General features: G+C 35.0%; 1 protein-coding gene and 1 long non-coding RNA gene across 5 annotated transcripts in view; one reads left to right on the top strand and one right to left on the bottom strand.

Annotated features, from left to right (window-relative positions):
- Nucleotides 1-12,928, bottom strand: part of LOC128690286 (mucin-2) — a 111,733-nt gene that overhangs the window by 15,103 nt on the left and 83,702 nt on the right. For 3 of the 4 annotated variants that reach the window (XM_070090537.1, XM_070090538.1, XM_070090539.1), the window contains 5 exons: nt 9,471-9,572; nt 5,255-5,440; nt 4,613-4,653; nt 3,330-3,431; nt 1,762-2,544 (listed from right to left, as the gene is read on the bottom strand). In XM_070090537.1, coding sequence (XP_069946638.1) covers nt 1,762-2,544; nt 3,330-3,431; nt 4,613-4,653; nt 5,255-5,440; nt 9,471-9,572 — 1,214 coding nt within the window. The remainder of the gene's footprint in view (nt 1-1,761; nt 2,545-3,329; nt 3,432-4,612; nt 4,654-5,254; nt 5,441-9,470; nt 9,573-12,928) is intronic. The other variant, XM_053778893.2, reaches the window with a different exon arrangement.
- Nucleotides 1-12,928, top strand: part of LOC138853510 (uncharacterized) — a 211,779-nt gene that overhangs the window by 196,854 nt on the left and 1,997 nt on the right. The gene's annotated exons all lie outside the window — the stretch shown is intronic.

The following is a 12,928-nucleotide window of genomic DNA, read 5'->3' as shown; positions in this document are numbered from 1 at the left end:
TTATTAGTTCAATATTAATTTACAGAAAATGTCTAAAAGTATAAGCTGACTTTGTAGGTTTGATTTACTGTAAGTAATAATAATAATAATAATAATAATAATAATAATAATAATAATAATAATAATAATAATAATAATAATAATAAAAATAATAATAATAATAATAATAATTATTATTATTATTATTATTATTATTATTATTATTATTATTATTATTATTATTATTATTATTAATGCCGTTAATAAAAAAGCACAATAGAAAATCAGTCCCCAAAAATAATACTTAGAATACTATGGAATTAGCATGCATAGTACAAGATTAAGAATTAATCCCATCAATGGGCTGCACCTTGCCGCCGGTTTGCAAATTGTTAAACGCGCGCGCGCGCGCACACACACACACACACACACACACACACACACACACACACACACACACACACACACACACACACACACACACACACACACACACACACACACACACACACACATATATATATATATATATATATATATATATATATATATATATATATATATATATGCAATAAGATCACAGTAAACAGGTGATTTCAAAATATGCAAAACAACCACTCTGAAAGAATAGAGAAATTCCAAGCGCTTTCGTGACTCCTAACATTGACAATGTGAGTAGTCACGAAAGCGCTTGGAATTTCTCTATTCTTTCAGAGTGGTTGTTTTGCATATATATATATATATATATATATATATATATATATATATATATATATATATATATATATATATATATATATATATATATATATATATATATATTAGTAGCGTTTAGAAAATTATCAGTACTTCATTAAATAATGAATTTAAGTTAGACATCCTGGTTTAGATAAGAAAGCATAAGTTATGCCTACTTCAGTCCTTCACTCATGCGGTAGTGCTTCAGTAAGGTGGTACTGGGGTTACATATCTATTTCCTGGGTTATGTAGTTATCTCCTGAGGTGTTTAGTTATCTCCTGAGTTGTTTAGTTATCTCATGGGTTATTAATTATCTCCTGAATTATTAATTATCTCCTGGGTTAGTTAGATACCTCCTGGGTTATTTAGATATTTCTTGGTTTATTTAGATACATCGTGGTTATTTGGAAGCATCCTGTGTTACTGAGTTACGTCCTGGTTTATTTAGGTATAGTCTAGGTTATTCAGATGCATCCCGGGTTATTTAGATACGCACTGGGATATTTAGATATATTCTGGGTTATTTAGATATATTCTGGGTTATTTAGATATATTCTGGATTATTTAAATACATCCTGGGTTATTTAGATACATCCTGGGTTATTTAGATACATTCTGGGTTATTTAAATGCATCCTGGGTTATTTAGATACATCCTGGTTTATTTAGATAAATTCTGAATTATTTAAATACACCTTGGGTTAGTTAGATACATCGTGGGTTACTTTATTCCATTTTGGATTGAAAACTCTGCCATTAACATTGTTAGTTTCCGGAATGTAGGAAAAGGTTAGCTATCTCTTTTTAGTTGGAGTTAAAAAACATTCTCTTCATTGGCTTTAAAGTTTCCAATCCAGTACGGTTGCTAATCCATGGCTAAGCGGCAGGCAACCAGATGTAACCTCTGTTTTAATCGAAATGATCTAAAACGAAAGGAAGGAACTCTTGTCTTAATTTTACAAAATTGAAAGTTGATTTAGATATTCGTTGTTACATCTGACTGACATTTTTTTTAAATAATTGTTAGATGTCTCTGAAGACTACCTCAAAACGTGATTTAAGCTGCGGTTTCAAGGTGGTAATGACTGGAGCAGTAGTAGTGCTTGTCGTAGATAAAGGCCTGGGTGTTGTGGCTGGCTTGAGGGTTGTGGTTTTGATGGAATACCTGAACCTCGAATATGGGGATGATGGTGATCTGGTTTTAGTGCTATCCACGTTTGCGAGCTCATTTGTAGTGGTGGAAGGCTCCTTTGTAGTGGTGGAAGGCTCTTTTGTAGTGCTGGAGAGGTCTTTCGTAGCGGTGAAGGGCTCCTTTGTAGTAGTAATAGGCAGTGTGATAGACCTGCTGTATTCTTGTGTGTCGTGTATAGCTACCAGGGTGTCAGTGAGTTCGGACGTTATAGGTGTCATGAGTGTAGTTGCATACTGCTTGGATGTTTCGAGTGCCGTCTTGGCCTTGGCTGCATATTTGGTGGGTTGGCTCCGATTTCTTATGCGCTCACTTAGGGTCTGTGTCTCAGGTCCAGGTTGGTTGGGTGAGCTGGGCCGAGATATTCTCGTTGGCGTTGGTAGAGGCACGCTGAAGCGGGACTGTTGGCGGCGTTTAGCAATATCTGCACGAGACGGGCGCGTTAATGGCCGTAACCTCTGAATGGATTTTCTTCGTTGAGGCAGATTTTCTTGAGAGTTGGTCAGATCTTTCGTGGCTTCCTCCTCTATGTCTTCTTCAGGTCGAGCGCCTTCAGTTACGGTAATCTCCGTTGCGCTTGCTTCTTCTTGACTTGAATGTGGAGAATCAGCTTCTGTTGAAGCTTTGTGTACTGGCGACTGGATAATATCAAATAAAAAAGTTATTGACCTGGTTTGTTTACTGTTATTGACATATTTTTTCTGTAATAAATTATGAACATAAATGATTACAAAATATTAATGTGTTTATTATATGAATAACTATTGAATTCCTTAGTGTTAATGCAAACTGTAGCCTAATGAGACATATTTCCCTTAACCTGATTGTTCCTTGGTCACATTGTAGCAAAACCTCGCTTTTTACCCATGTCATATAGTGAACATATATACAGAGTTGCATTTCTTAGTGTAAATAACCAAAAAGTTTGCTTAAATTACAAATTTTGGTGATAGTTGAAGGGTGAAAAGAGAGACCCTTTTACTTTCTATCAACAGACAGGATCTTTTGCAGTACCAGTGAAAGTAGTATAATGTTCCAGCAGAAAAATCAGGTTAACCTGTTTGTTTTTTATCTCATTTCAATTTGTTCAAACTAATTCCTAGATAAACCTCATTCTTCTTATATTTCCATAAGCATCTTATTTTTCTCTCACATACAACTTTCTTCTCTCACAGTCACACTTAATTGTGTCAGGCTGATTCACTGAAACTATAAAAAGGTAATAGCACGGTCACTTTTTCAAGTAAACTATTGTCGGTTTTTTTTTTTTGTGTGCGTGTCTGTACCGTTTCAGTAGTAGACTGAAAGACGTGATCGCAATCTTAACAAAATATACCGAGGATTACATCGGTGGTCTTCCGAAGGACTAGTTTATTCTCTTTGTCTGCTCTGTTAACTTAAAGAGAAATATTATATAACTTACCTTGTCGTTTTCTATGTCAGTGATGGTTGCCTCGCCGCTTGGACTCATCCTAGCCATATTCTGCCTCTCAAGCAGCTCATCCTGGTGGTCCAGTGCCTTAGCCTAGGGCAGGGTTAATAACAGTGTTATGATAGACTGGTGCTTATTTGCTACGGCAGAACGAGCTATTAGTGCCATGGTAGGTTAAAAGGCTAATCTAAAAAGCTTACCTTTCATAGCAAGGCAAAGATAGAGTGCTAACCTTAGCGCAACATCGCGATTATTTTTTTTTATGCAGTCGCATTCTGAAGTGGATATTAAAATTAGTTTTTTTAATGTTTACTGTTTCTTGGCTTTATTGTAAATACCGCGGCATATGCATTCTTGTATGACAGAAGCTTGTTTTCCATTAGTTGACAAAATAATGGTTTTAAGTTAGGAAAAATTGTCACTAGAGGCCCTCTCAGTAATGAAGTATTGGGTTACTTTGATTAAGTTGTCTGTGACTGACAACTATTATATAAATGTAAAACTAAGCGAGCAGTATGTTACTGTCCGCCGCAAGGCCTAGCAGTTATTTGACTTGATATGTAGCAGTTAGTAACAGTAACATTAATATAACCCTTCACTTTACCTTACTCTTTTGGGACTTGGCATCTGTCGTGTAGTTTTGGTCACCAGACTACATATTGAGCAAATAATAATGGCCTTAAAACATACGAATGATGAAAAAAAGATCAACTTCCGAAGATAAATTAAAAAGACTGGCGTAACATTAAAAGAACTGAAATAACATTATCATAAACGTATATAATTGGCAGTGATATAATTGTAATATATAAATCAGTGAAAGGGATAAAAAAAGAGATATGTTAGAGTGCTGAAAATATCACATTTAAGGTAGAATAGCAGCTTGATAAATACGGGTAACGCTAAATTTGGATGGGATATATGTAAATATTGGTTTGTTAATATCGTTGTAGGTGAATGGAACAAATTATCACATGACATCATTGTACAAACATATCCAAGCGATAATTGTGTAAATTGGATTTCCTTGCATGGGCCAGTAGTCCTACTGCAGTGTTACTTTGGTCCTTTTATTTGCATGCTGCAAATATAAGTTCACTGTGTTGTACTAATGCACAGTATAAAAAAAATGTATATTATATACGAGTGATATAAGTACACATGACAGTGTGTTCTTTCATAATTTTCGTAGAATTCAGCAGAATTGCGCCCCTTCCTTCAAAGACGTAGAATAACGGAACAAGGCATCAGATAACACAGACACGGTTCTTTACCTTTAAGAGAAGAGCAAGTTGGTCCTGAGTGACTTCGCCACCTGTCCGGAGAAAATGTTGCATTAATAATTTTAAACAGTTTAATAAAACGTGGTATTTATGACATTCGCTTCTTAATAAGGGGAGACTTCCTTAACGAAGACTTCTCGTAATTAAGGCCAGTGTCCTTGGGACAAGACGTACATCCCCATAATTGATGTTTTCTCTGAATCAGAGTATATATCCGTCCATGAACCTCGTGGTGATGAGCTTCACAACATCCCCAAGTCTTAACAGTGCTGTCCTGACAACTGTCAGGACAGCTGTCTTACTGACCGCATTCTACCATCCTGACAGTGACTAGCTCCGCAACAACTGTCTTACTGACTCCACAACAGCTGTCTTACTGACTGAGTAGTGCTATCCTGCTAGTGACTGGCTCACAACAACTGTCTTACTGACAGAATAATGCCATCCTGGCAGTGCATTGGGCCACTCTTATAAATTTCGTAAATTAAATTGCATTATTCTAATAAAAAGTAATCCCACAAAAGGAAATAACCCAAACAATAATGATCTTCAAATTCTATCCTACAGTCAAGAGTCTTTTGACATAGTCTCACTGGAGTTAAGGTATTAAGTGGGACGGCCAGTGACACTCACCACAGTCGTACATGACGGGACAGCAGCGACCTTCCTGCATGATAGGTTTGCAGCCTTCTATGGGCTGGGCACACGTTAGGTTAGTGCAGGTGACGGTGCCACGCAGACAGAAGCATGATTGACATGCTGTGCCAGCCCCCTCCACCTTGAACCCATCTGGGAACGTCCTTCCAGCAACTTCGCAGTCTGAAAGTTATTTACTGTATCAGGAATGCTTTGTTTGGTTCAACGCCTCTCAAATTGAGCAGGGTCATTATGGCAGCATTTCACATGTAGACTAACATCAATAATATTTTAATAGCTAAAATAGATATTAAAGTAATTTCTTAGTGTATATACACTGAAACATACATACCTCATTGTATATAGTATATACAATATTGTCTGAAAGTTAGTTGGTTAGATTTAAAGCTAAACGATTACACGTGGGCCATTAAAGCTACAATTAAAATTTACACTCAAGAATATTTTAAGTTCTAAAACACAACGATTAAGTCAACTCTCAGTGCTTACTCACTCGGGATATACCCATCTTGATGTATGCGTTCGAAGGAATTTCATTCAATAATAATGATTTCGTGTACACTGAACTTTTACTGAATTGGGAAAAGCTATCGTAATATTCGATATTTGAAATTTTTTATTTATTAAAAAATATTTGTTGATTGATGAAAAGATCTATTAAACACCTTTCATAATTATATTGATATATCTCTGTTTGACACTAGCACAGGAAGAGAGAGTCAGAAGAATTGAAGCTGCTATACCTGCATTATTTTTTTAGCCTTTTATATGCACAATTTAAAAAATTATCCCAAATACTGAATCTTCCGCTTTACAACGTACAAGTATTACGGTGTCAATACTTTTGTTAATGCGTACAAATTGGCAAAAGAAAAGCAAGGAGTCTTCCCAGACGACGATTTGTTGAATCGGCTCTTATACATAGCATGTGTGGAAAGGAGGATATATATCATCTCCAGTATCATATCTTAGAATGTAACAGTGGTAGAATATACTGAACGGTTGATAGCACTATCATACAAGTACGTTATAATTAAAATTCATAACATTTTATAAAAAGATGCAATATTCACTGCAGTTGGATAATTATATAATAAATAAAGGTCCTGAAACAAGGATATTGTAACAGCCAAAGATGTTGCTTTTATCATCAGTGCATTGTACTGTTTTTATGGTGGTATGCCCACTCACAGGATGACTGGTACTATCCAGTAAACTTGCCCCTCGGGGCAAAATCTGAAAATCTTTATAGAGTAAGCCAAGGAAAGGATATCTTTGTTATTGCTGTTCATCCAATCCAAATTTTCGTCGTGTGGTTTGTGTGAATAAGTCCATCACAGTGTTAATGGCTCAAATACGATTTGAAACATAATATTGGAGAGGCACTGGAACTGTGTTACTGATTAACGCTGCAGTACTGAATTATGATGTTTAAGGATGGGGGGGGGGGTGCTTATGTTGTTGCAGGGGTTGAGTCTCGTCTTATGGTCCTGCTCTCGATTATTAACGAAGGACCACGCTATTATTCCTGTCCCCCTTGACCTTTATGTTACGTACTCTTAAATCTGTGACTATAATCTGCTTCCACCAATCCTCATCCAGATCGTTCCATGTCATAACCATTCTTATATTAAAAAAAGGACTTTCTAACGTCTCCGTAGCCCCATTTGTGCCTGTATCTTTTTCCTTTGCGCCTTGTTCGCTGATTCCTTTTTTACAGTCTGGAGTTGTATGTCTTATTGAGGCCTGTGAGTACGTTGTATATCGTGCATTGTTTTCCGGGTCTTACGGCACGTAGTCATCACCTGCCCCAGGATACGTGTGGTGATCACGTCTCACGTACTTTGTTTTTTGATGCATAGTAGCAACACGGTATTTCCTCCATACTTTTTTATGGGGCGGTGGACGTTAAAGAATGCATTTGACAGCGGGTAGGAACTTTGACATACAGGGCAAGGTTATTACAAATTTATAATTGTGCTTGATCAAGTAATGTGAATGGTAACCCCCTCTCTTCCTCCGTCCATCACTGCCACACTTTTCTTTCTCCTTCTTACTTTCTTCAATTCTTCCTACACTCCCTCTATCCCTACTTTCGTTACCCCCCACACACAGACTGCAGCACCAGTTTGGAACCCACACCTAGCCAAGCACGTAAGGAAACTAGAGAAAGTGCAAAGGTTTGCAACAAGACTAGTCCCGTAGCTAAGGGGTATGTCCTACGAGGAGAGGTTAAGGGAAATCGACCTGACGACACTGAGGACAGGAGAGATAGGGGGATATGATAACGACATATAAAATACTAAGAAGAATCGACAAGGTGGACAAAGACAGGATGTTCCAGAGATGGGACACAGAGCTATATTTAGAGCTATATTTGCTCAGATTTTCCTTAACTGTGGACAGGTTGCAGTCATGAACGTTGTGCAGGACTGTACTGGCGTATATGAACGGTGTGGACTATGCACTTAATGTACTGTTACGTGCGTGGAGTGTAAACGCATTAGATTTAGTTGAATTTGGCAATTCTGACTGTGAGGCTCTGAATAAGTGCATTGGTTTTAGATTACTAATTGTTTAATTAGCATCACCGCTACTAGTTTTGCTATATTATCCTGAAAACGACTAGATCCCATTTGGTGAGTATTCTGCTTTCGCCGCCCATGCTATTCAAGGGGCTATTTCTTGAGAGTGGATTAAGCTACACCTTTCACAGAGATGCTATTGGAGCTAAGCGCTTTTTATTATTTTGACTGTTTTGTGCAGTCAAAATACTATTATAATATATATATATATATATATATATATATATATATATATATATATATATATATATATATATATATATTTATACATATATATATGCAAAACAACCACTGTGAAAGAAAAGAGAAATTCCAATTCTTTCACAGTGGTTGTTTTGCATATTCTGAAATCACCTGTTTACTGTGATCTTATTGCATATATATATATATATATATATATATATATATATATATATATATATATATATATATATATATATATATATATATATATATATATATATATATAGTAGACATCAACTATCCAGGGAGGTGCTACCATCCTACCAAATGAGTGTGAAGCGGAAACCTTTAATTGTTTCACACAATGGTGGATTGCTAGTGTTTTATCTTTCTATCTCATAAACAAGCAAGATAATAGATACATCTTTCTTCGTCTATTTTGCACTCAGTTCACGCTACGCATTCATGTATAAGTATATACACGCCCATCTGAGTTTTCGTCTATTTTCTTAATAGTTCTTGTTCTTATTTATTTTCTTTAATCTCCATAGAGAAGTAGAAAAGAATCCTTTCTCCGTGAGCCATGCCATGTGTGTTATAAGAGGCGATTCACATGTCGAGAGCAAGGGGCTACTAACCTCTTCTGTGTATATTACTAAATGTAAAAAGAAGAATAACTTTAAAGACTATTACTGATCACCCTACCCTAAGCACTGGAAAGCATAAATATAAACAGCCAAGCTCTTTCATATTACGGAAACACATTCAGTTTCGTGTTTCTCTATTATAAAAGTGAAACGCATTATGTGAAGGCATGCCAAGTGTCTCCGGATGCAGGTCCATCAACACTTCCCAGTGTTGTACAATAAGCGGAAGAGTTCAACTGTTGGAAGCGAGTGGTATGGTAATACCGAATACAAAAGGCATTTACTATATGTACAGCTCAGGACATTTATTAAAGGAGATATTTCGCCACGACTGAAAGTTACTCGAAACGACATGGCAATGTCACACGACACTGCAGGTATTCTTGTGATTCGTGTGTCATTAAATGTTCATGCCCAGGTACAACATACAATTATGTCATAAGGTCAGCCAACCGGGGATTTTCTGTGTGACTATTTTATAAAACCTCCAAGAAGCCATATGACTTTATGAAATATTCCGGGTGAATTGGTCATCTTTAAATGTGCCACGTGCCACAGAGATGGCTGCACCTTCCCGGAAACACGATACCCAAGGATAAAAAAAAGGTAAACCTTAAACCTAAACTCTTGGAAAGTAACCAGACATCAACAGTTTACAGAACTTGGCCAAAGCAAATTTGTTGTTTAATGGCGATCCACTACCTTCTCAGGGAAATTTGGGACACAGCAGCTACTTATATTTTAAATATGTTACTGCATAATGAAAAAAAAGTTTACCCGTTGATGACTTAGTAGTAGTGGTTGTAGCAGGGGTTGTGGTGGTGGTGGTGGTAGTAGTAGTAGTAGTAGTTGTTGTAGCAGGAGTTGTGGTGGCATAGTCTGGAAAGAAAGCACGTACACGTGAATACTAGTAAGAGCAGGAAATATACTATATATATTTCTATGAGTTCCAGCAGAGTATATATCTTTTAGAGTATATGCACTGATATTATATACAATGTTTGGGTCTTATTCACTCTGGCATTAGGCTGAATGTAACATTAACAAAATTTAAGGTTGACTAAGTCTAGCATCAGACATTTTCTAGGATAAATGCCAGGGTCTCAGTCGTTCTGGGTCGGTGATCCTCATTGTGCACGTGAGTTTTGTTAAATTATCAAATGTGCGACGAGCGTAGCACTATCTATTTGTTTAGCTGTGCATCTCAAACATGAACACTACTTATATAGTGAAATGATTTACCAGATGACCTGCATGAATGTGAAATCTTGGAAGTAGAAAGTATGTATGGTGGGAAGTGGGCGTGCTGAAAAAATATATGCAAATTTTGTAAAATAAATTAATTATAAAAATATATAAACATTTTTTAATTCGAGAAATTAACAGATTAGTTTGAAATATTCACAAGTTAATCTCTTATTTTTCTGTATATAATGACACCTTTTTTTCTAATTTAATCTGCTTTGTAACTCATATTCTAGCAAAATAAATTTAAAGTTGATAGTGTGATGTCAAGGAAAAACATTACAGTACTGTATTTCAAATTAACAAGTACAGCGTTCGTTTACCTTCATAATTAGTTGGTCGTATTCCACAAGGTTGAATGCAAACTTTATCAATTAGTGTGGATTACTTATAACGTTATTTTCACTTTCTTTCATATTAACGCAAATATTATCTGCACAATACTCAAAAGAAAACATTTTTTAAAGAACCTAATAGCAAAAAAAAAAAAAAAATGATTTTAAAGCCCTTGCAGTGCAAGTTGGTGATCAAAGTTTGGGTTAAATGTCGAGTCCAAAAATTCTAGAGGTTTAACTATAATGGTTAATCAAATTTTACAATTAGTGTTCATATATAATATATCATTTATTAAAAATATTCACTGTATCTTAACGTAAGTGTTCAGTAATCAGTGTGTGAGTATTTACTGAAAAATTCGTTAGCGTAATCTGGACATTAATGGGCAGTACTGTGCAAAATACAACGTAGGAAAAAAATTATATTTACCTGTAATGTAGAAATATTTACCTGTAATGTAGAAATATTAGGAAATATTTCCCCGTAAAGTAGAAATATTAAGAAATAAAAATGCAGTTCATCAGTACAAAAACAATAAGGCAATGTTTTGTTATATAATCGTGGAATTATGGGTATTAAATATATATATATGTATATATATATATATAATATATATATATATATATATATATATATATATATATATATATATATATATATATATATATATATATATATATATATATATATATATATATATATATATATATATATATATATATATATATATATATATATACATATATATTATATATTATATATTATATATTATATATTATATATTATATATATATATATATATATATATATATATATATATATATATATATATATATATATATATATATATATATATATATATATATATATATATATATATATATATATATATATATATATATATATATATATATATATATATATATATATATAATTGTAAGATTTACTACCGCCACGTCATCTGAATTATCTACAGTAGTTGCCATCTGAATTATCGAACTTAAAATGGTTTCATCTGTTTGTCACCCAGAGAACATAGGAAACAACAACTACCACCTGGGTTGTCTGTTTAGATGTCATTTGTTTTGTCTAGTTACTCCCTCTTTACTATATTTATTAACTCCGTTATCTGACTCTCTCTTGAAATTTTTATCATCTACCAGGACTATCTTGCACACATTGGAATTTCTGGCTCTTACTTGGACTATCATTCTCCTATCTAATTATCTAGTTCCCACTTGATTTGTGTAAGGTTAATTCAACTTCAGTCTGAGTAAATAATTTCCACCTTAATTTTGAAGATCCACCTAATTATGTATAATGCTTCTGCAATAACTAGCAGCTTCATTTAATTGTCCAGCTCTTACCTGGATTAACTAGTAGCCACCTGAAGTGTATAGCTCTCACCGGTATTAACTAGCTTCCTCCTGGATTGTATAACACATGGATTGCTAAGCACTTGTTAGTGCCGGAACCCAAGTTTTCAGCAGCGGTAATTAAAGGTTGTATACCATGGTTGCAAGAGGCACAACTGGGACACACTCCCTGGTGACGCAAAGTTACCCGTATTGCGGGCCTTTATTGTATAGCTCTCCCGCTAGTGTGGTGCTCACGGCCTTGTCTTGTGTAGTTCTTAAGAAAAAAATCTGTTGTATCATGGGTCTGTTACTTGTGACATTGTACATAACAAACGTATTGTTTCCAACCAATTAAGGAGCGACGACGTATCCACTGCTGCTAGACGTTACCCCTCTCGTTTGTTATATTGGTAATGTTGGTTTATTATGTTGTACATAAATGTGTTGTCTTTTATATTAAATTAATGCAACATACCATAACTTAAAATAATGTGACTTGTATTTAATTTTGTCTATTGGTTAGATCGTTCTGAAACTGATACATGGAAACATTAGATAAAACGAAGTGCCTTTTGTGAATGAGTTCTTCAGGAAAATTCGTCCTCACCTCACGTGTGAAAAACGTATTAATTTTAGCGGTCTTATTTTATGGGACTTCTTGTTATCAGACGTATCACACCAGTTTTTTTTTTCATTTTTTCTTGGTTAAATATACGTATTTATAGTCATTTAACTTAGTCCAAAAATATATTTAGGATAAATATAAGAAAAGCGTGAAAATAAACGGAGGGTGTAAAATGAGGACGGGTTGCTCTGGGACTCAACGTTGTCCGTTGCTGCGGATGAGATGATTGAAGAGCCGAAATTTGACCTTCTTAGGCCTAAATTTATGTTAAATTTAAGATGCCTCAAATATTCGAAAATTAAAAAAGGTAATAATTTACGGGGGGCGGGCATTTTTTTAGGGACTTCATATCATAGTCTTAAGGTGCCGCTAAATTATTTTTTTTGCGTTAGTCCAGCCTGTGTGAACACCATGGTCCCCCATGTGTGGACCCACAAATAAACAAGAACTGAAGTGAAATTGCACACCTTGTGGTGCGAGGAGGCTACAGGACCGGTTTGGTTTGCGAGTGTGTAATTACACGTTTTCCCTCATCCCCTGAAGGAGCGCTTGCAAGAACGGTATCACTGAAGCTCCTCAAGCAAACGTCGGGTAACGGCGAGGAGAAAGTTTTAAGTTATTTATTTATTTTTTCGATTTTCGTTTTGTGAATATGTAAGTAATTACCTAGA

The sequence above is a fragment of the Cherax quadricarinatus genome, chromosome 32, assembly GCF_038502225.1.
Source record: "Cherax quadricarinatus isolate ZL_2023a chromosome 32, ASM3850222v1, whole genome shotgun sequence".
Taxonomy (NCBI): Eukaryota; Metazoa; Arthropoda; class Malacostraca; order Decapoda; family Parastacidae; genus Cherax; species Cherax quadricarinatus.
The sequence above is the reverse complement of the archived record's forward strand: the minus strand, read 5'-3'. Positions and strand labels throughout refer to the sequence as shown.